Source organism: Daucus carota, chromosome 2 (genome assembly GCF_001625215.2).
Source record: "Daucus carota subsp. sativus chromosome 2, DH1 v3.0, whole genome shotgun sequence".
In the NCBI taxonomy this organism is placed as follows: Eukaryota; Viridiplantae; Streptophyta; class Magnoliopsida; order Apiales; family Apiaceae; genus Daucus; species Daucus carota.
The window spans coordinates 33,292,346-33,316,431 of NC_030382.2; the positions used below are offsets into that span (position 1 = coordinate 33,292,346).

General features: G+C 34.4%; 2 protein-coding genes across 3 annotated transcripts; both read right to left on the reverse strand.

Annotated features, from left to right (window-relative positions):
* Positions 1 to 692: 692 nt before the first annotated feature.
* On the reverse strand, positions 693 to 12,839 carry LOC108209441 (protein translocase subunit SECA1, chloroplastic). Its single transcript, XM_017380347.2, has 20 exons — positions 12,375 to 12,839; positions 9,881 to 9,953; positions 9,304 to 9,510; positions 8,674 to 8,777; positions 8,392 to 8,571; positions 7,554 to 7,772; positions 7,226 to 7,339; positions 7,008 to 7,121; positions 6,673 to 6,840; positions 6,360 to 6,535; positions 5,366 to 5,432; positions 5,126 to 5,272; positions 4,866 to 4,961; positions 2,891 to 2,959; positions 2,619 to 2,720; positions 2,286 to 2,537; positions 1,985 to 2,052; positions 1,566 to 1,683; positions 1,205 to 1,444; positions 693 to 1,088 (listed from the first exon to the last, which is right to left on the reverse strand). Exons 1-20 carry the CDS (start codon positions 12,768 to 12,770, stop codon positions 978 to 980), a joined length of 3,021 nt encoding a protein of 1,006 aa, XP_017235836.1. The 5' UTR covers positions 12,771 to 12,839; the 3' UTR covers positions 693 to 977.
* A 2,576-nt stretch (positions 12,840 to 15,415) lies between these two features.
* On the reverse strand, positions 15,416 to 22,922 carry LOC108206222 (protein transport protein SEC23 A). 2 transcript variants are annotated; one of them, XR_001804073.2, is made up of 8 exons: positions 22,743 to 22,916; positions 21,778 to 22,649; positions 18,670 to 20,490; positions 17,455 to 17,571; positions 17,285 to 17,356; positions 16,984 to 17,158; positions 15,996 to 16,289; positions 15,416 to 15,858 (listed from the first exon to the last, which is right to left on the reverse strand). XR_001804073.2 is itself a non-coding variant. In XM_017376450.2 (7 exons), the coding sequence occupies exons 2-6, from the start codon at positions 22,378 to 22,380 to the stop codon at positions 17,021 to 17,023; spliced, it is 2,751 nt and encodes a 916-aa protein (XP_017231939.1). In that variant the 5' UTR covers positions 22,381 to 22,649; positions 22,743 to 22,922; the 3' UTR covers positions 15,416 to 16,289; positions 16,984 to 17,020. The 2 variants fall into 2 exon arrangements, 1 of the variants encoding a protein (XP_017231939.1); XM_017376450.2 differs by having other exon boundaries at positions 15,416 to 16,289; positions 22,743 to 22,922.
* Between the last annotated feature and the right edge of the window lie 1,164 nt (positions 22,923 to 24,086).

Here is a 24,086-nt window from a genome sequence, read left to right on the forward strand (position 1 = left end):
CAGAAAACTGAAAACAATTGAGATTGGTTTTAAGAAGCAACTGATACCTGGAATGGCTTCATAATGCTGTGTGAATGTTAGAGCACATGGTTAACATGGTCATTTTGGGATTGTATCTCCGTTTATTACATTTATTTAAGTTCGCGTGTCATTTTGGTGTCATTTTAGGATTGTATCTCCGTCTGTTACATTTATCTAAGTTCATTACAACCGCACATTCATATACATTCATATTATCTGATATCCATTATCTCATTTTTGTTCTTTTGGTGATTCTGAAGTCAAATATTCATTTCTTAAAAAAATATGTCAGTCAAAAGAACATTTGTCAAGTCAAACATTCATTTTTTTAAAAAATTGTCATTCAAGTCAAACATTCATTTCTCAGAAAAACATGTTATTCAAATGGTATGAGTAGAGTCAGTGGCTTAATTTCAACTTTCAACACATGTGCTTCTCTGGGAATAATTGTGCATATGATATACCGTTAAATGGAGACAAGGAACATTCCAAAGAGCAGAACTAGTGTCAATATTTTCTTTTGATTTTGTTATCAAATGCAATGTCTTTAATTTCATATTTTTGATTTACTGTTAGACATTCTTTAACAGAAAGATGCTCTGTTGAGATACTTGCAATTTTTTTTTATACAAGTCGAAATGCAACATTTATTCAAACAAACATGATCTTCATGGATCAGAAATAGTAGTCAACTGTTATTTAACCGCTATATACTGTTAATAGAATGTTCTTGTTGAATACATAAGCCTTTCGTTAACCTACAAACTACAGGCTCCTTAAGGTCCAGCCTTCTAGATTCGTCTGTCATACTAATTACAACACCTTTATAAGATATACAGGACGTGTGTATGTATAACATACAATGCTTTACATTATATAATTTGCATTAATATATTAACAAAAATGGACAGATCAAGAATATTAATGTACCAATTCATATACCTGAAAAAAGTGCCTTAAGCGCCAACTGGCCTAGGTTTTTTGCCAACACCACCCTTTCCTTTCTTAACAGGCTTGCTTGATTTTTCCAGTCGTGCTTTCTCCTTATCATTCACCAGTGGTTTAAACTGTGAACAAAACTTACCTAGTTATAGTAGTTAGATATATGTAATAGTGCACAAGCAAGGATCATAAAATAAGTTGGCAGCACTTCTACTATTATGTAACGGAACATACTACAAACCTCGTATATGGAATATATAACATTTCTTCTGATTTGCGCCATCATCTCTATGAAGAGATTATAGCCTTCTAGTTTATACTCAATAAGTGGATCACGTTGTGCATATCCACGTAAACCTACTGCTTGCTGAACAAACTTCAATGCTTGCAAGTGCTCCTTCCACAGCCGGTCAATGTTACTTAAAATGAGAAATCTTTCCGCTTCCTTCATTAAGCCTGATTTTTGTTTTTCAACAATTTCCTAAAGATAATTTTGGAAGTAAAGAGGTGAAATATGGAAATAGTTGAGATGCTACCTTAAGAAAAATGCCTTACTATAAAAATAAAAACAATTCCCAACTCCATAAGAATTAAAATCATACCCTTTTCTGCATATAAGCTTCACGTCCACAAAGTCGAAGGTAATCCTGCAACTCCTCATAATTTGAACAGTTGCTTGCCAACACATCTGGGGTCAAATCACTTAATAGATGGCAATACCTAAACGAAATCGTGTGCGAGTAGGGTAAGAACTATTATAACACTAAGAATTTAGTAGCTTAAATGCTAGCAGTCTACGTCACCCTTTTTTCAGCTTATCTTAGTCACAGACGTGATTTTTCCTGAAAGTACCTGTGCCTATATTAATGTGCTTGTCAAAATAAGCTAATGCAAACAGACTTTATCACTAAACAAGATAGTTATAAGATCCAAGTTCCGACCCATGATTATGACCAGTTTTTCATCATGAAACATGAAGATAAGTAGAGCATTTCAATATAAGTAGAATGGACATTCTTACTGTTGAACTTTTGCAACGAGCTTATGAAGATCCCAACTTTCCTTCGGAGCGTCAGAACCTATATTTGCCTACAGGTATTCAAAGGACAATGAATAAGTACACCTAAAGATAAGATTTAGCGTAAAAGTCGTTTCCTCGAAATATACCAAACCCTTTTCTTTTTCTAGTATATTATAACCAGTTTATTCTTTTTCTTCTTCTTTTTTAAAGATACCAATTTATTTTTAAACTTTGTAGAAGCATGTTCAAGCACCTAATGTCTTTCCAGAGACATATAATAACAATGTTAATCTTAAATTACCTCTAAGATGTCATCCATTGTTAATTCAGCATACTCAATAACTAGAGACTGAAGATCATCAGATTCTAGTGCACGTCTTCTCTCTGTATACACACGATCTCTTTGGCTGTTCAAGACCTCATCATACTCAAATAATTGCTTACGAATATCAAAGAAGTAATTTTCGACTTTCCTCTGAGCTTCATCTAGTGCTTTGGTGAGCATCTTGGATTCAATTGGCAAGTCCTCAACTCTAAAAGCTCTCATTAACCCCTGATAGTAACAGTTAATGACTGTGTTTAAGCATCATTAACTTGATCAGCAACTGTAGCATTGGGAGGTAAAAGATTAAACCTGAATCCGATCTCCACCAAATATCCTGAAAATGTTATCTTCAAGACTAAGAAAGAAGCGAGAACTTCCGGGATCTCCTTGTCTACCACTTCGACCACGCAACTGTAAAATATTGCATTTTTAGAAAAAAAATTGAATCTAAACACTAGGATATCAAAAATAAACTAGGTGTGTGAAACAAAGGTGGGACTACAGAGTGAAGTAGGGAAGTAATGAGTGAATTGAAAATGGTAGCTTCTTTTTATCTAAATATAGACCAGAAAAACTTGTACCTGATTGTCAATGCGACGTGACTCATGGCGTTCTGTCCCAACCACATGAAGTCCCCCAGCAGATACCACCTATCAGGATACATGAATAATTTAATAATCAAAGACCTGACAATTCAACAGTCATTCTCGAATAAAATTGAACTTGCTTGAAAAAAGTTCAGATTCTCCTGATGAGTTGTAAGAAGCTTGGCAATTGCAACTACAGACCAATTTACTGTTAAAATTTAAGAAGATGCTGTCCATATTTAAGCTAAACAAAGTTGTCTAGAAAAAACCTACTGGATCGACACTGTTTAAAGCAATGTCCATTTTGCATTCTAAAACATGGAAGCTCATGCTCTTTCTGCCATCATGCCAGCTATTTAGTAATTAATTGATTTTCTGCAATATAAATGCGAGCTAAACATCCTTGAATAAATAGGGTCCTACTCCAATACAAACCTCCTCAAAATACAAAGTACAAACTAAAATAAAAAAATTCTAAATCACATCGAAATATAGCACATATGGTATGCAAATTGATCGTTGGGAGATGAAGAAAAATACAGTGAAGTCAGATTTAAAAAAAAAAAAAAAAAAAAAACTCGCCCATTGACGGGAAAAATCAAATTAGAAACAGAGGAGATTATGTGAGATTGTGCGGGAGGTTGTACTTTAATTATATGTGATGACTTTTAGAGAGCCATTAGATAGATTCATCTAAGGGCCTAAATTAAGTTTGTATTTTTATACTCTAATTTGGTTTGTATGTGAGCAATTGCCTAAATATATATATGAGGGAGGGTTCCGATAAAAACTTTTAAAGTTACAAATTTACAAATTAAGTATCTATGTTGAAAATAAGTGAAAAAACATCACCACTTCATTAGAAAACCCATAGCTAAACTGTGCATTCAACACATATAACTTGCGTTCAACATTTTTTTAACATAATTTGTCGAACATCACTTTAATATGCGTTGAAAAGATAGACTAACTAATTTTCCAATGGTAGAACTAAGGTAATGTATTATATAAACAATATTTTATGTTTCTATACCCTAGTTGGGTTTGGTCAACCCCAGAAGAATAGTTTAAATGCCTCTACAAATTTATTCAACACCATGATAACTAGTGCTCAAAACTAGACCCGGCAAATTTTCACACGACACAAATACACGACACGAAAACGACACAAAAATTTAGTGTTTGTGTTTGCATTTTGAGTACACGACACGAAAAGGTACACGACACGAAGTACACGACTGAGATGTCGTGTCGGTTTTGTGTTTACCCTTCGGGTACACGACACACGAGGTACACGAAATAAATATAATTTAATAGTTAAATATTAATATTTAATTATAAATATGTATATTTATAATAAATATATGTATATTTTCTTATAAAATAATACATAGTTTATAATATTGTAAGTGTAAATGATTTAAATATATATATTTCATACTATTTTGTAAATTTTTTTCCTAGAAATCTAATATTTACATTAATTTATATATTTATTTATATTTATATTTAAATTCGATTTTACATGAAACACGATACGGGAACAACACGAAAACGGAGGTACACGACACGAAAATACACGAACACTAAACGGGTCGGTTTTGTGTTTGGCCTTTGAGTACACGACACGAAAAGGTACACGACACGAAAGTACACGATCTGCACGAATTGCCAGGTCTACTCAAAACACGATGTTAAACCCTATTATAAATGTGTTGAATGCACAATTTATTTATGCGTTATTTTTAAAAAATGATGACGTTTTTTAATCATTTTCAACATGGATACTTTATATAACTAAGGATTACACGTAAGAGAAAATAAAAAAAGGTTTTTAAGTTTCCAAAAAATTTTCCCTGCATAACAGTTCACTTAGATGCTTAACTTGTAACAGGCTTTCTTGGATACAATTCACAATAGTTGACAAGGCTAACAGTGAGACAATAAAGGGGAAAAAAAAAAAAGCTACCTTCTTCCTTTCTTCGTCAGTGTAGACCTTATACTCCTTGCCGATTTCTAGAAATGCATTGCGCAGACTTGCTATTACTTCGTCCTGAACTGGACCCTGCAATTCAGGAAGATATGCTACTTAAGAGAATGAGGGGTGCCCTACTACAATCTCTTACAAGAACAGGTTCATACCAATCGAAGATATCATAGATATGAATTTAAGGTTCACATATTATTAATTATCTGCCAGGAATGTTCTACATCCTTACTATATTTCACCTTCTCACAAGAATAAGATAGCCGTTCCTCTGCTTCAAGTTCAGTTAATGATCGTCGCCCCCATGTTTTGACAGCCAGCTCAACAGCTTTCTCAGCCAAATTAATATTCTTTTCTGATAGTTCACATGGAAATAGATTTTCATTCACCTGGCAGTTACGTAATTATAATATTGGTTATACAATATATTTATAGCCAGCAAATCTAATGCAGAACAATACAAGAAACCACGAGCAACTGACCTTCCATGACTTCTTTAAAACAGGTTTCTTCACAGAAACATATACACCATCACCTGGCTTAACAATGCTGCAAAAAAGGGAATAAATATAATTATAGAGAAGTCACATTGCAGTATTAATTAATGGGTCTGGTCCCTAACAAGCGATTAAAACAACCATCTTTGAGCAGTTTTTATCACCAGAAGCTTTAACCCTAAATTCTTATGTGAAAATAAGGGGCTACGTCAACCTATCAGCGCTTTAATCACCCATTTTAGGCTTTTTGTTTTACGGCAATAAAAAAAAAGAAGCTCAGAGATGGTTGCAAAGAATCACTTGTCAGGAACCAGATTCTTTAATCGATAAGGAATTAGGCAGTCAGAACATTAAATGAAAAACCACCACTTCCAAAACTAAGTAAAACTTAAATTGTTTCACAGATGAGATATTGGATATCCAGTCATGGGTCTCCTTCCTTGACAATATTTTTGTTTTTTATTTTGTATAAATTGTTTGCTTTTAATTTCATATGTTTTAAGTTTTTCGGGTTCAAGTTGTTAAGTGATTAGCATGAATAACTAACAAAATTTTGCAAATGTTGCACTAAAGAGACATATATAAAATGATTGCAAAGCAAACAAATATTTTTCTTTCGACAAAGATCTTCCATCTACGATAGTTTAAAAATACAAATTCAACAAAAAAAACGTCCGCAGCAATGGGCAATATCTTAGTATATATAGTGAAGTCAGGTCGCAATATTACTAGATTATTTTTTTGAAAAATAAGAGTTTCAATTAGTATGCTTACATGCTACTACTCAAGTAAGTATGCAGGATATGTGATAATAGACCAGAAAAACTATCTTCTATCAGATTCAACTTGAAGCTTAAAAAACAAGCTCAACAACAACTTGAATGCGTCTCAGAACTATTATTGTAATAATGAGTGTAACCATACATCCAACTGGGTAAGTAGACTGACATTAGGCAAAAATACTTGAAACTTTAAATACCTTGGCATGAGCATCTCTCGTAGCTTTAACCTCGCCATAAATTCTGCATTTCCCCCGAGGATAATATCTGTTCCACGACCTGCCATATTGGTAGCAATAGTGACAGACCCAAGTCGACCACTTTGTGCTACAATTTCAGCTTCTCGCTCCACATTTTCTGGTTTTGCATTGAGAACCTTTACATAAATGTAGTAGGTAAAATAATTTCCAAAATGCCAAAATCTTATATTCGCACACACAGTAAGCAAGTAACATCGACTAGTAAATGAAGGAAGCCAGTGATACAACTGATCATTAAGCTAATAAATCTGACCTCATGGGGAATCCCAGCTTCACGGAGCTGCATCGATACTGTATCGCTCTGTTCAACGCTAGTTGTACCAACAAGAACTGGTCGACCTGTTTTGTGCATTCTAGATATCTCGATCCCAACAGCTCGCCATTTTCCAGAAGTTGCTTTGAACACCACATCTGAATCATCCTGAATGCAGTAAAGACGAGATAAGCTTTAAACAACTAGATGAAAGAGATAAAGATGAGATATAATAATTTATTTGACATAACTTCAGTTTCATGTTTATAGATCTGATCATCTGAATATAAATATACGGCAGTTAAAGACTGTAATACAAGATAAGTTTGACAAACCTTTCTAATCATAGCTTTGTTTGTGGGTACGATTGTAACTTTCAGCTTGTATATACTCTCAAACTCAGCACTCTCAGTGGCTGCAGTGCCCGTCATGCCACAGAGTTTTGGAAACTATAACATAGAGGTCATGCATGAACATAAAAAAATCAGAAAAAGAAAAATTAATTGGAAATTAACTAGCCTGATGCAAGAGGTCTGTAGAAGGGGGATTAGACCTGTAGAAAGAAGTTCTGGTAGCTAATAGAAGCCAATGTAACAGTTTCATTTTGAATGGGCAAGCCTTCTTTTGCTTCTACTGCCTGGTGAAGTCCATCGCTCCACCGCCTCCCCTAATATCCAAGTAACAATTCGTGTGTGTTATAATTCAAAAATATGATTCCCACAATAATTTTTAGAATTTGGTATAAAGTCCATAAACGTTACTAAGATTCAACTGGCTTTAGGTATGGGCAGAACTGTGGAGCATAGAAAATAAGATATAGTATACAAATGATGAACATTCATTAAAACATTTAAAAATTACAACAGACCGAAACTAATCACCTGCATAACTCGACCAGTAAACTCATCAACGATTAGGACCTCCTTCGCACGAATTATATAGTTCACATCTCTCAGAAAAAGTTCTTTAGATTTTATTGCATTCAAAATATATGATGCCCACTGTTCTCTGGGATCATATAGATCCTTTACATCCAGAATTTCTTCCGCATCTACATAACCTTGTTCTGTAAGTAATACTGATTTCTGCTTCTCATCAACCTGCAAATAACTTGAGAGATTATACAAGATTTTAATGTTGGTAAGAATGACTTTTATATCTCTAAAAGAGAGCTAAATACAGAAGCACTACGACCATCAGTGATCAATCAATCAAGAAAAAGCAGAAATTTACAACCTTTTATGATCCATCATCAGCCTAGGAGTATCAATATAACTAGAGGTCAAATTTAAATCTCAAAATGTTGCATGATGCACATGTCAATTGTTTAAACAAATGTTTTCTGTTTGCATCCCTTTGAGATGATACACATACAACAATTTGTTTTATTTTCAGAGACAGCTCTTGAGCAGTAAAAGAGCCTTCCCCAGTTTGCATTGGGGTACACGAGAGAGTTATGACTCTTATATAAAGAATAATTTTTTTTTGCCAAAAAGTCACCTATTACTATAACATCGCACTGCTTGGAGATTAACTTAAGTATCTAGGGTGTCCTCTAAATAGTTATTAATAGAGAAGGTAAACAAATGCTATCAGATTGCAGTGGTTATCAAAAGGGATTCCACTTCCATTCTTTTGTTTGTGCAGATTATCCTTTCTCTGGTTTACACTTGAATGACTAAACTGATGCAAGGAAAAGACATTAGCTTATCAACTTACGGTGTAATGTATATCTCTCTCAAATGCAGACGCTATCTTTGCAGCTTTATAATAACGTTCACTTGGTCTGTCAGCAGGGCCTGATATGATAAGAGGAGTTCTTGCTTCATCGATGAGGATGGAATCAACCTCATCGATTACACAGTAATTGAATTTCCTCATAACAAGCTCATCAACACTCTGTACAAGGGAAGAAAAAAAACTTTTATATCGATGAAAGCGAAACTGAAAACTATATATATAGATCGATATTCTAACTTCTGATTTAACAAATTTACTTTCCGTGGCAAGATTATCCCTTAAGTAATCAAAACCAAGCTCACTATTGGTGACATATGTGATGTCACACAAGTAGTTCTCCCTCCTCTGCTCACTTGTCATATCCTCTGCCAACATAAACAACTAGTTAAAGTGAAGGCACAACTAAATCAGATTTTCCAAATTCAGGAGCAAGTATCAAACCAACAATTAACATCTTTTCTTTTTACGTGTTATTGGGCAAGTCAACTGAATCCTCTACTACACCATTTTGAAACTTAACAGGTTAACACTTTTACAGTTTATCAATTATATTGGTTATCAGATGTATTTACAATGAGGACTAGTGATTTGCCAAAAGGCGAATAACAGTTCATCAAAAAGATGTTGGCATGCAATATACTATATAGTCACATATGTATGCATGTGCATACATGTGTTTTATCTAAGACTAATATGCAACAATGATGTTCATATGAAGTACGAGCACCACAATTATAAAACTAAGAGTTTGTCGTAGAGTTGACTACAGAATGAAAGATATAATAAAGCATTAATAGGGCCTATTTTAAATGACTTATGACTGGCACAGACTTATAGGATAAACCAATACAAGCTAGAAATTAAAAAAATTTAGAAGTAAAAAATACATACGTTGAATTAGGCCAACCTTCAGTCCAAGAAATCGAGGAACTTGACCAACCCATTCACAATCACGCCGAGCCAAATAATCATTAACGGTAACAACATGAACTCCTTTACCACTTAAGGAATTCAGAAAAGCTGGCAATATGGCAACAAGAGTCTTTCCTTCACCTGTCCTCATTTCAGCAATTTCCCCTTTATGAAGAACCATGCCACCTAGAATAAGAAATCAAGGCAAGTAAGAGAGATATAGACATCTTTCAAAAAGATCCAAAATCCTGATCAACAGCTCCTATTGGTAAATATAGACTCCCATCTGCAAGATAATGATGTGCCAGTAACAGACACGCCTGGTGTAACTTAGATCAAGAGGTGCCACATCCAATGTATTATCAGACATCAGTAGAACTATCATACACTCGAAAAATTCAAGTATGGCAATAATTTAAGTAAGAGTACCATGCTTCTTTTCACTTTCAGTATTTTTCTTCCCAGTTGTCATTATGATTCAACTAAATTCCTACTTTAAGTTACTAAGTTGCTTGCAATTGAACACCAGACAGTAAGGATTGGTAGCTGATCTTACCTATCAGTTGCACATCAAATGGACGAAGGCCTAGAACCCTTTTGGAAGCCTCTCTCACAACTGCAAATGCCTCCTGCAGAAACAGGTTGTTATACTTCAATTAATTGAGAAACTGAGGAGAAAAAACATTTGGGTTTCGCTGCCTCCAATACAGTAGAGTGAGTTGGTGCATCTTTGAGCACTCACTTAGGAATCACCATCGCTTGCATTGACAAATTCAGGTTTGAATGGTGTACTTACTAGTTACAGGTCAAAAACAGGCTAATATGATATTTCAGCATTTATGGTCCAACATATTGTGTTAATATTATTGTAATTTACCATCAACAGTAATGTTAAAAAATCAGTATGGATGAATTCCAATGCATAGAGTCATATTAAAACTAATAGGATCCATAATTGTTATTTATATAGAGTAGGCATGGACCTAAGCAGGTCAGCTAAACGCTTAGGCAGATCTGAACATTTTTTAATTTGAACACAATCTTATTAGACTCAAATTTATATGGCTACTAACATTCAAGTAGACTTGTCAGATAATTCAGAGCCAAAATATTATTTTCTCTATATTAACCCCCCTCAAAGTACTACCAAAACTCTTCTGGCATTAATAAAAAGTAAAGCAATAATTAAAAGATGGGTGTTAGAAACATAATAAACATATTAATTGTTTAATCAGTTACAAAATCTGAATGATTAGTTGTGCATCAGTTGGGATATAAAAGGGAGTGATTGGTGGAATATTATCATTTCAGCTTTAGTTTAGGGATTATGATTTGATGTTGGGGTTTATAAATAGGAAAGCCATTGGTATATCGAAGGGGGGGAAGAAATAAGAGTAAAGTACGTGAGTGGAGATTGGGTGGTCTCCCAAATACCACCTAAGGTTGTGTTGCAAGAGTGTCAATAATCTCATCTTAATAAATACTAATGTTCAGGACATAGTTGTATATTTCTGAGTGTTTTGTTTAGCAGTAATAAGGTTAGTACTTATTTTCTAGTGAATTTGTTTTATGTACAGCCTATATAAAGGCTTATGGATGTAATCTATTTGATGGTTATAATAATAGAACACTTCTGTTTTACTTTTAGTTTACTTTTGGGGTAAAATGGCTTAATCATAATTAAACTGACACTCAACTTGCAACTGGGTGACTGAACTCAAAAAACTTGTGGTCAACTAATTTAAGTAATAACGACTTGCAATCAGGTAACTAAACTCACGATAGTTTGCATCAACGTGAAATCTCGTTGACTATTAACGGAGGGCCGTTAGTATGTGCCCAGTCAGCTGCCACATAACATTTTTACCCAATAATCATTCAAGCCTAACCCAACTGACCCGAACCGGGTATACATTTAACCTATATCCATGTAACCCATATCCATATAACCCTCCCCCAATTTCAACCTCCTGACTTAGATTAAACACGTAAACTAGGGCTGGATAAAATTGGTTGTTAATACATTTATTTTGATTTTAAGTATGTGAACATAGTTTTTAGTGAAGGCACGGATTTCAAAAGAATAAGAAATTGCATAAAATGAACCACGGCATGTCTTAATACCCAGCTTGTTATTATGGACAAGAGAGAAACAAGATGGTGGTGGTGATGTTAATGATTCTATGGATGTTAATTAAGTGACTGGAGATGAGTCGTCGGAATATGTGCTGATGACACATTATTGTCGAAGCTGGGTTGCAGATTCTGCACTTGCTTATCCCATATAAAGTGTGTGTAGGTTTTTATGTTATATTGCTGCTGTTAGTCGAGTTTGAAGAATTCATTTCACACAATCTAGTTCAGACCTAATTGAATTTAAAGTATGTATAGGTATTGTTTGATCGGGTTATAGATGAGTCATGTTGGATGGTTTATTTAGGGTCAGACTCCACCAGGTAAGCATCTAGCAAGCATCCAACGTGTAATTTTTTGAACACATCAGTGCGCCACATCAGTGTTCCGTTAGTCCCGTTAACAGAGTTGACGGAGATTACCCGGTTGCAAGTTTTTAATAGTTTGATTAGTTGACCACAAGTTTTTTGAGTTCAGTCACCCAGTCGCAAGTTGAGTGCCAGTTCGATTATGATTATGCCATTGTACCCCTTACTTTTGTCAGTTGTTTATAAAACGTCAACATATACCATTTCAGTTTGTGTACAAGGTTGTACAAGTTGTAATTAAGTTGAGCCGAACGAGATGTTGTCCAGCTTAAGCTGGTGTTAACTTGCTAAAAAATGAGAATTAACCATACTTAACAATTAATATCACATTCAACTCAGACATAACCAGCGAACAACATAAACTCAACTCGATCAAATATTTAAACATGCAAAACTCTGAACAATTCTAGCCCTACACATTTATGAAAACACTATTCAAAATGTGACCAATAATATCGACAAAAACAACAAAATTACGGTTTAAGCTCAACAATGGTCCATCAAAATTCGAGAAATTTTCAATATTGATCAAATAGGTAGTATACTCACAGGCAACAGCGAGTCCAAAGAATCACCACTCCTAGCTCTCTCTTTCAACAAACTAGTCCTTTCCCTCAACTCCAAATCACTCAATCCACACATTTCATTATCCAAACGATTCACAGCTGCCACAACAGAATCATACTCCTGCCGAGTCGACTCGCCCGTGTCAGTACTCTTAAAAATCCCACCAAATAAACCACCTAATGAAGCCATTGCCTTGATGGGTCTTCTCAATTTGACCGACCCATGATCAAGAAACTTCCCATTTTCTGACCCGACCCGACCCGGTAGTGGTCTTTTGTAATGGGTTAGTGGGAGTAGAGAGCTGGATGAGGAGAGAGATGAGAGTAGCCGGAGCGCCGGCGAGTTTGACGGCGGCGCCACCACCACCGTCGTTGTCATTGTGAAATGAAGGAGGATAATTGGATTAATGGAAGTGAAGGTGGTGATGTTGTAAGGATAAGGCGCGTATTTTTAGCCAATTTATTTTTCTCTATTTGAATTTTGTGTAAATGAATTGGAAACAAACAAATAACTAAATTAAAATATTTTGTTAATATTTAATTTACGTGTTAATACAAACTCAAACTGTGTTTTGTATTAGTAGACCGGCTTCCATCATTATGTATTTATTTGATCATTTTTTGAAATTAGAAATTTTGATTTGTTATTGATAAAAATTTTGTTTTGATATCTAAAAATTTTCATTACCGATCAATTCTTTTTTAGATAAAACAGGAAATTAATATTATTATTGAAGATAAATAAGGAATAAGTTATATCATAAAATTGTGTTGGATTACAAATTTTTTATAATTGTGTTGGATTACAAATATTTTATGCTTTAACACACGTATTCAATTTATATCTAAACGCTATTTGACTATAACTCGAATCCTTCTCTAAAAATCCAATTTTGAACCTGAATCAGGTCAAAATCTCTACGAACTCGGATTAAATTTTAAAAGGCTCAAAAAACAAATTATAGTAAGAAAAGATCCAAATGTTACTGTATTGATACAAATATCCCAAGTAACACAATTTGAAAAAGATCCCATATATTACTTTAAAACATAGGATGAAATCACGTTTTCTTTTATCAAGAGAATGCGACTTCATTTGCCATTTTTGAGACTTCTTTTTTATGTTTAATCAATTATATAACTTTGAAGTCACATTTTGATCCAGTCAATAACATTTGGCGTTACATTTTTAACAATAAAACACAACTAAAAAATTTGTTATTATTAATATTATTTATTTTCCAGTATTTTTTCATAAGTTGAAAATTTTCAAATTTGAAATTAATTTATAAATTCAAGCGTGAGGCTCTAATTTAACGATTTGTAATATTTTAGGTTCAACAATTTTCCATTTGGGCTTTAGAAATATTTAAAGTTATAAAGATAAAATAAATAGAATCATACGTGTACTTAAAATAGCTTTTAAACGTTATACAAAAGCATTAAATGACTTTAGAACACCACATAAAGTAGTGTTTAAAAAAAATGATTGAACCTCAAAACATAACTTCATGTTGCGTCTGCTGTTGAGAAGGAAAAAAATTCAAAACGTACACTGAAATTCCGTTTTCTAAAAGTATTATGCGAAGTATCGTTTTCAAATGAAATATGGAATCATAATTTCAAGAAGTGACGTATGATACATTTTTTTTTAAATAATGACATGTGGGCTAATACCTAAACATAATTGAACAAACACAAAAACATAATTTTAGAATATTGTAAAAAAATAAATAACAAGTATCTTCTCTTGAGATGTGCTTTTTGATTATTGTCAATACATCCTGATGATGTACTCCTCTTGAGACGGGGTTTCTGGTTATTGCCAGTACGTTTTGATGATGTACAATATGTATCAAAGATTTAATATGTTCTGTTACAGAAATTGTGTATTATGTAATACCGAATATTCCTAGCTGTTTTACTTCGGTAGGTTTGTTTTACGCCGGTAGGTCTGACTTTTGGATTTTGTCCAAAATTTAACGATATCAAAGTAGTGAAGATTGTTAATGTGGATTACATGCTGATGACAATTATTTTCTTGAATAGAGTCAGTTTAATCTTGCTCACATTTGTAGTCTAACTACCAATCTTCTAAAGACAATTAATACTAATCTCATCAACATCGGTTCTGTCAGCAATTACAAAAGTGGTGAAAATTGTTATGTGACTTTTACATGCGGGTACTAGGAGGCTAGGGTTGCTGGGGAAAAAAGATGGGTCGTATGTTAATAGCATACACTCAGAGGAAAAAATAAATTCGAACAGTTTAATCTTAAGATTTTGATGTATATATCAGGAGTGTTAGAGTATCATACAGCTAAAACTTTTCTCGTCATAAGATTTTTCACATGCAAACATTTTTTTCGACTGAATATATGCTAATATATTTCGTATGTTCTCTAGATCGGCTGTGAGAGAAGATTAGTTTTAATATCCCTAAAACTAGAAGATGGGATTGAAATATTTTAGGTAAGAAGAACAATGGTGAATTAATAGTATACAATGAGTTTGAATATAGATTGATGTCACTTAAAGTTTCAATATCTTAGGAAGGAGGAACAATGGTGAATTAATAGTATATAATGAGTTTGAATATAGATTGATGTCACCTAAAGTCCAGAATAAAAGATAGGTACGAGATTTCATGGATTCATGAGATAAACGGTCTTTTACCAGCTTTTTATGTAAATTTGTTCAAAAAGGGCTTTTTCTGATAAATACTTGAAGAACATGATGAATAGAATTTGTCCTGAACTGATTCTTGTGATATATGTTTATAACTTTTTTTTATGCAGCCAAGTACAGTACTCCTATGTCCCAAACATTTCTTTAAATTTGGATGTTCCATCTAATTCTTTACATTCCAAATACTTTTTCTCCACTGGACTTAATTTATACATTAAATATCAATCAATCGCTCTTCATCGCTATCCTCACTTTTCTATCGTTTCACCATCAGTTTACTTGTTTTCTTAACTACATATGCCCTTTACAAATGTTTATATTTGGGTTGGCTATATGAAAATCAAATATAAAACTCGTCATATAATTTTTCATTCCACCTCCGGATCAAAACCAAACAGTTAAAACAATACAGAATCATTCCTTTCCTTTCTCTACATTCTGTTTCTCCGAAGCAAACCAAACGGCCCCTAAATTTGATATTAAAGAATATTTTTAAGTGATTTCTGCAATTAGAAAGATTAATAGCTTCAAACAAGGGAGTTGATCCCTGACAATCAATGTCCAGGGAGCTTTTACATGATCAGCATTTTTTCAGCTCCCACCCATACGAATCTATTAGCTAAATCCTAGTTGGCACTTCGTATAGCTAAGCCGTTTATATAATTGCCTTCTCCAACCACAATCGGTTAGCAATAATTTTTTTTACATGAGATATAAATGTCCACCTCCTCTTCCTTCAACTTCATGCTCGTCTCCCTATTGCATGTCCAACTCATCTCCTTCCAATAATTATAATAAGATTTTAATTTCGAAATATAACTAACAATTATAGCTAATAGCATTGAAGTAAAATCACTTTTTCATCATCTATAATTCTATAATATAGCTAATTATTATTATATACTGATCAATTTACCTAATACTACTGGAGATGCTCTTTCCGGCAGGACAAAATTTTTTGAAAGCCAACCCTCCTTCCAGTGACTTCTTTTTGAGTGGAAGCTAAAACTCCTGCAACTTTTTTGTGCTGGTAGAGGGGAGCAGAATCTTTAATCTAAACTTTCATTGTGCCGGCAGAGGGGAGCAGAATTTGTAATCTCGACCGTTATCAACGACTGAGAAACTGATGATTAGGTAAGAGCTCCCCACCCATTAATGGCCAAGATCAGCTCCCTTCAAACAATTGCCCTTCAGACTTCAAACTTCAGCTCTGCCAAAACAGACATAAGTTTCTTAACCCGAAAAAAAACCTAATAATAATAATTGCATAATCAGACAGAATATGCATTAGAACAATTTTGACAAATTAACAATGAATTATTGCATATGCTCGATTTAGCACAACAGAATAACTGTTTGCGGAACATATTTCCGGAATCCGTATTCATACACGACTTTCTGTATTTATCATCATATTCACTTGTCACTACCATCAGTGTAATTTTTTATATAAAACTAATGGGGTTAACTGAACGAATGTATAGAACATGACAATAATATACCATAGGAAGAAGCTGGAGCTTAAAAACAGCTCAATCGCTAATATTTCTTCCCCTGGATTGGCTGTTTGAATCTTTATCGATCTATTAGGAACAATTTTGTGTGTGAGTGTTACAGAGTCTGAAAAATGTATATTACACATGTTTATTGATTAGCCTTGAGAATTGACATTTTGAACTCTTAATGGAAATATGCAACCCCTTCTACAAGTATAGAATGTTTATCTAAATAAAAAGGAGAAAAAAGGATTACAAAACGAGAATTATGTCCATTTGATCTTCAGTTGCATCTTTTTGAAAGAGCTAGGGGGTGCGAAAGATAAATAAGTGTAGGCTAAAGAAATTGATGGAAGGAACATTATACAAGCACGAGTTATATGCACTATACAGATTCATTCACTATACCTCAAACAGGTAGATACAAAACATTTAGAAGGTTGTGTTAACTTGGTTCAGGTGGTGAGATTTTCAAACCGCGCATCCATTCACAGAAGCTAGGTTCATCAAAGTGAATAAAACTACTCTTCAACTTTGTTCTCTGCTCTGCACTTAAAGTTCGAAGCTGTGGAAATCTTGCTTCCTGTAAACATTAATAGTATATATGTTGTTTCATGACTCCGATTGAAAAGGGCTCATATCGAATAGAGGCACACTTATAGTATCTGCATTCAACCAATATAAACAGTCAGCACCATTTATTACTTACTTGCTCATATGGGGGATCCTTGTGTGCTGGTATTAGCCTTGAAACAAAATACCGAGCTTGAGAGCTTCCCTCCTGTGAAAATGCATTAACATCAGATATTTTTATTGTATACATTTCGTGGACATAGAAGGAAGTAGACTACTGCGCCTAAAATAAAGACACATAATTACTTTAAATGCAAGGATCCTAGGAGCTGGAAACCGCATTTCAGTAAGTTCCTCCGTCAATGTTCGACAAGCTGCCAAAGCTGCAGCACATTTACCTGCTTGAGAAGCAAGTTCAGCACCCTGAAAACAACCAGGGAGAAATCTTCAAAACAAATATTTGTGGTGGATATCTAGAAAAAGTTTATAATTCACATTACATCAGATCTTCTGTTCTTCTACAATGAAGTAACTGCAGGTTCAGATTGAGCAGATTTGACTTTCAAATATACTAGCAAGCAGATATATACCCTAAAAGTATATATAATCTGGATCAGAGAAAGTCAAATAAAAATATAAACTTTATAAGAACACTTTTGTAAGTGACATTGTCAGATGGCAAACAAGTTGGCTTGGTATCTGAATCAAGTAATGTAACCCCTAAAACAATCTACAGCAACCATAGATTGCATCCCCCGAAACGGAAATGTTATGCATAAAATACAAAAAGCAAATGATCACTGAATATTCTTTATCATTTGTTGCTTCCCCCGAAACGGAAATGTAATGCATAATAAAGAATAAAGAGTGTTCAGTGATCATTTGCTTATATTCTTTACTCAACAAAAGAAATTCTTTATCCATATTCGTGCAGAAATTATAAGACTTTACAGGGGCAAAAAGGTAACAACAGTTTTTACAACTTCATGTAAATGGGAAGGAGGAGGAGGGACGATAAGCACATCATTACTTGTTTCAGTCACCAGTGACCTATATTACAGTGAATAAATTGAAGCCATAATAGTTATTCGATTGAAAATTAACCTTACTGATCTATTAACCAATTTTATGAAAGCACACACAAAGTAAGATGGTAGGGTCAGCCTTAAACAAATTTTCATCACGGACTGACCAAATACATCATAATGATAGATGATTGGGCATCATGAAGTGAAAATTAGAACTTAAAAAAGGTATTATGTTTGCATTTTCATGGTTTCTTATTGTAGTCAATTAGCAGTTAACACTTAAAGTTCACTCTAAAGTCTAAACAAGTTGGAAGACCAGGAAGTTAAAAAAAACTTACAGACCAACTTATTTAAAAAGTGACTGCCCAGCCCCAGTTTTGGCAAAAGTTCATTATTAATCAACAATATGGTAAATGAAAACGTGTAGCTTTCTGACAAATATATGCAAAATTTAAAAGCAAAAAAAATATAATAAATAACTTCAGTGACATACCAACCAAATGAAGACATCTGTCCCATGGTCAAGCACAACTGCTGAATCAGACTGCATAACAAGGTCATGAGCCGGCAGTTCTTCAAAGGTGCCACCTTCACGGTGCATAAGGCATCGTGGTGCTACCATGCGAATAGACAGATCAAAGGAAGCATTTAGAAATAGATTTCGCAACACAGACCTCTCATCTTCATGACCAATAATGTTTCCCAAAAGTGGCCCTCGTTTAAGATGAAATAAAAGTTCTGGCAAAAGGTTAAGCTCCTTGGGGAACCGATAAAGCTTTGAGCTTGGTGTCTGTGTCCCAAACTTAAGAGCAATGTCTCGTACTCTTTCATCGATTGTTGCTCGCATATCATTTGCTGTTGAAGAGTTTTTGGCTCGTAAGAGAGTCCTTTTGGCAATAATAACAGATGCCACTTCATCTTGAATGCTCTCAAGATATGCAGAAACACTATCCACTGTTGGTAATCTCACAGTGATCACTCTTGATATATCAGCAAGATATACATTTGTGTATTGAATTGCAAACTGAAAGTATACATGATCGCTTTTGATGTCACTTCTTGTTTCCATGGATAGCGCAAAGCACTGCATTTCTTCAACACTAAGCATTTGTATTGACAGAGAGCTGTCATTTTTAAAACTTTCATGATTATCTACATTTGCCTCTTCACCAGGGCCTATAACCTGAGTTATAAGAATATCATCAGAACAGCGCACCTCTAACAAACCATGGGAACCAGCTGACCTAGTAGAAGCCCTCTGCAAGTTCACACCAAAGGCCTCTCCAAAGTCATCATGGACAATTAGAACACCCCCAGAAGCTTTTGCAAGAGGTTGCAAAACAGGAACTCGTACGGGGCACGTTCCTGCACACAATATATCAACCACTGTGTTTTGCCGATGAGCCTCACAGCCAAGATTCTCCATCCATTTCAATGCTGAGTTTTCCATATAAGCATAGTTAGGATGACTAAACGAGTGTGGCACCGATCCAGGACCATGAGTATTTGGCCCTCCGGCACACACGATTATTCGACTATTACCTAAAGACCTCTTTATAGCTCCTCTTGGCAGCTCCGCTGAAGGTCCTTGGATTACAGCTAGAGCAACCTCGACTGCAGTGCCCAGGCAACGGTCTCTAGAAGCTTCAGGAAAGTTTAGCTCGTATGGCCGCAACGATGAAATTATTAAATGAGCAACATGCCTAGAGGCATGAACAGGTGATAAATATAATCCAGTTCCATATATTAGAGCTTTTAAAGATTCCCGACTTGGTGAGATTCTACCAGGCAGTACATCAGCAGATGCAGTTAACTCTTCAGAGAAATCATATACTGACACTGTACGCCCAAAGAGCACAATCCCAATTCTTGTTGCTGGGGGGAGATAATCTACAAATGCGTGCAAAGAGCCTTGCAAGTGCTGGAGGTGAGGCTCATCCAAACACTCATCTATGACAAGGACAACAGGTGCGGACGTTCTAGAATCAGAAACCGGAACAAACTCAGGCCTCTTGTTCCCGGTCTGAACGTAATCGACAAATGGAGATAAGAGCTCTGGAAGAGTACGAAGCTCTTCCTTGCTGGAAGCAATATATTCTCCTTCACTTCCATTCAAATTTCGACAAATCACACACTGCCACTGGCCTGAACCAATTAGTATAGTACAATAAAAATTTGCATAAGCTCCACAATTTTGGCAGCGATGAGGATCCTGTTGAATTATTTGAGGACCCAAAGGAATATCTCTCCCAGAAGAAACCAATGCTCCAAACCCTAAACTAGTTCTGTTTACCAATTTTTTGTGCTTCAATACCTATCAAGCATAAAACCAAAAGAATAGATCCAATAAATAACAGACCTTGAACAACTATACATGCCAACATGTGATGTGATGGATAATATACTAAAAGTAATGCAGCTGACTAAATCACCGAAACAAAAACCATAGCAAAAACCAACTAGTAAACTGAGCTCCCCGTGATAAATTGTTATATTATCTAACAAGAAATATTTTATTATCTCACATTTAAAAGTATATTCTTCTTTTCGGAAAAAAGGAAGAATAGGCTTTTATAACAGATATCGGATCCCTATATCGAAAGCATCTATATAAGGCAAAAGGCACTTTGAGTCCCACGACCCTCCTATAGCCTAGGTGTGAGGCGCTAAGTTGAGGTATGCCATAATTTATATGCTTACTATAGAACTATTAGTATTTATCTATGTACAAACTATGAAAGTACAAGTCAAAAATAAATAAGAACGAAATCAAGTATATTAACAAATAATTTAAAATTATAATTACAACTCATAAAAACTAGAAACATAAACAAAAGATCAACATCAACTAAAGTAACAAGTTACTAATTATTATCTTTAAAAATAAAGAACAGAGAGTCTATTCATTGAACAGAAAATACAGAGAATGTTAATATCAAGGCAGAATCTAATTGAAGTTAGATGATTCATATTGCTATCTAAATTTTTATCATTCATATATTTTTGATACTGTTGATTTTCATGTTCAAGTTAGTAATCAACCGATTAAGTAGAATTATTTAAATGATTTTACAATGTTTTTATTTAACATTTCATAGTTCCTCTTTATCCAGAACTTCTTGTCACCAAAATAAATAAATAAATCCTATACTCTCTTATTAGAAATATGTCAAAGTTTTGCACAGCTGAAAAAATTACAAAAAGGAGTTATCTTAAGTCCTAGCCACAAATAATCAGCGGCATTCACTTGCAGAAGAACTTAACTGTAATTGAACCTGAAACAGCTACAGAAATTATTAGGATATATTACCAAGGGCATAGATATGGATCTTTACTACATATAAAAGCCAATGGGAGATCCTCCGTCATTAGTACGCAAATTGGGCCATGTGGGTCTAACAGGTTTAAATAAAACAGTATATTTAGTATACATTTGCATTAGAAATGGACTATTTTAATAGTATTTTTATTTTTTTATTTATATAAACTGTCCCGATTCTAAAAAAATTCTACTTCAATATATTAAAAGCATATGATGAAGTCCTTAAATTGTTAGAAACTAAAATATATTAATTTATTTTAAAAAAGGAGATAAAATTACCTTACTAGCTGAGAATAAGACATTTGTTACTTCTATAAAAGGCAAGAGATCCTCAGAAGCCTCTGAGACTTGATCCTGCAAATCAACTGAACTATTCGAATAACGAGGACTAGGGGATGCTGACGTAGGTAAAGATGAACCGGAAGTTAGAGGAAGTTGCTGAGGAGTTGCAGTAGAAGTTCGGAAGGGCAGAGACGCAGGTTGCAGTGGGGAAGAGAACCTAGGAGGACCAGGTGGAGTGCTTAAATACGGATAAAGGCTACCATCCCTAATTCCATTTGCTGGTGAAACTGAAGTTGGACTTGGGGACCTCGCAAGCTGCAACGCAATATGATTAGGCGGTGTAACTGAACTTGGAGTTGGGGTCCTACCATATGGCGAAGGAATAAAATTCGTCTGTATAGCTGTATTCAAACTGGGGACCCTAACAGAAGGCAAAGGAATCTGGTTCGGTACTATAACTGGTGGCGAAGGATATGTAGGCCCTACTGGTGAGGAAAGAGGAGGGGTGAACTTTGTTTCCGGGCGAACTTCAGGTGATTTGGGGTTAGAGGGGGCAAAAGTAACAGAATATGCACTAGAAATTTTTGGTTGATTGGCCATAACAACATGAAATCAGCTCAACATCATTCGAGAAGAAACAAAATCCGCAATATACATCAAAAACTTAAAACCCCAGAATCTAAAAACCCCCATTAAATGGGAGAAACTGGGTATTTTTAAAACCCCATTTCAAATCATGAAGAATTAAGCCTCAATAACCAATCATCATGACCCAATTCAAGAAAACACCAAGATTTCACCTTTACACAGATTCATCATAATCACAAAACACAGCCCATATATAACATGATTTCCTCCAAATTAACAACCTAACAATGAAAAGAATACAGGAATTACAACAAAAATGTTGAATAAGAAATTAAAATAGGAATTAATACAGAATTAAGTATATTAAAATGTACCAGGAACAAAACGATGATGTGTATTGAATAACAGAAATTCGAATCGAGGAATGTGATCAAGGCCAATAATCTTTACTTCTTACAGGCAGCTTTCTCTGCATGAATGTAAATGAGCGTTTGAACTGCGCATCTGAGGAGTGCGCGTGGGATTAACCTTCACTTCCCAGTTCGTGGCCGGATCCTTGATCAAAATTGCATCATAAAAAAATATATAAAATAAATATGCATCATCAATAAAAATAAATTAATTAAGGGATCTTTTTAAAAATACCCATTTGTAAAATTATTTTTTTAAAAATACTACCATCTTTTTCATTGTTTTTAAAAATACTTTTTCATAAATTTTTTTTTTCAAAAATACGATTTGCAACTTTTGCAACCTCATTTGCAACCTTGGGCGGCGCAGCCGTAAAAGTTGCAAATGAGGTTGCAAAAGTTGCAAATAAAAATGGAATGTTGCAACTGTTGCAACTACAATTGCAACTAGTTCAACTGAAAACTGTAAGTTGCAAATGAGGTTGCAAAAGTTGCAAATGAGGTTGCAATTGCAGTTGCAACTTTTGCAACTGTAGTTGCAACTTCATTTGCAACCTCAGTTGCAACTAAATGCAACTGAAAACTATATATAGTTGTAAATGAGGTTGCAAAAGTTGCAAATGAGGTTGCAACTGCAGTTGCAACTTTTGCAACTTCATTTGCAACCTCAGTTGCAACTAAATGCAACTGAAAACTGTAAGTAACAACAGATGTATAGTGTGCCCCTGGCGGGGCCATTAGATTACAATAGAATCAACTGAATGCAACCATATGCAACTGAATACAACCATATGCAACCATATATGCAATTACAAATCCTGATTTCAAGTTCCAGTTTTCAAATGTCATTTTCGGAATCGATATATATATATATATATATATATATATATATATATATATATATCGATTCCGAAAATGAGGTCGAAAACTGGAACTTGAAATCAGGAATTCAGTTGCATATAAAGTTGCAAAAGAGGTTGCAACACGGCTGGCGCCGCCTGTAGTTGCAAATGAGGTTGCAAAAGTTGCAAACAGTATTTTTGAAAAAAAAAATTTATGAAAAGGTATTTTTAAAAATAATTCTGGAAGGTAGTATTTTTGAAAACAATAAAAGAAAAGGTAGGTAGTTTTGTAGATTTCCCATTAATTAATTTGTTATAAAACATAAAATAAAATTAGGCAAAGTTACATGCCAAGTGAGCTCCAACAATGTCCTAATGGTATGTTGAAACACCTGGACAACTAACAAATATTCATGTCGGTTTATGCAGTTGAACATGACATAATTCAAGTTCATAGTCAAATTTA

What these genes read in the sequence shown, in the direction of transcription:
- LOC108209441 (XM_017380347.2), bottom strand. Translation starts at nt 12,770, where the DNA reads ATGACAACGACGGTGGTGGTGGCGCCGCCGTCAAACTCGCCGGCGCTC. An exon ending in ACCAGAACTTCTTTCTACAG is followed by an intron (nt 7,122 to 7,225) that starts GTCTAATCCCCC and finishes TCTATGTTATAG; the next exon opens with TTTCCAAAACTCTGTGGCAT. An exon ending in AAGCTGGGATTCCCCATGAG is followed by an intron (nt 6,536 to 6,672) that starts GTCAGATTTATT and finishes ATTTATGTAAAG; the next exon opens with GTTCTCAATGCAAAACCAGA.
- LOC108206222 (XM_017376450.2), bottom strand. Translation starts at nt 22,380, where the DNA reads ATGGCCAATCAACCAAAAATTTCTAGTGCATATTCTGTTACTTTTGCC. An exon ending in CAGATGTCTTCATTTGGTTG is followed by an intron (nt 17,572 to 18,669) that starts GTATGTCACTGA and finishes GGTTGTTTTCAG; the next exon opens with GGTGCTGAACTTGCTTCTCA. An exon ending in AGGATCCCCCATATGAGCAA is followed by an intron (nt 17,159 to 17,284) that starts GTAAGTAATAAA and finishes TAATGTTTACAG; the next exon opens with GAAGCAAGATTTCCACAGCT.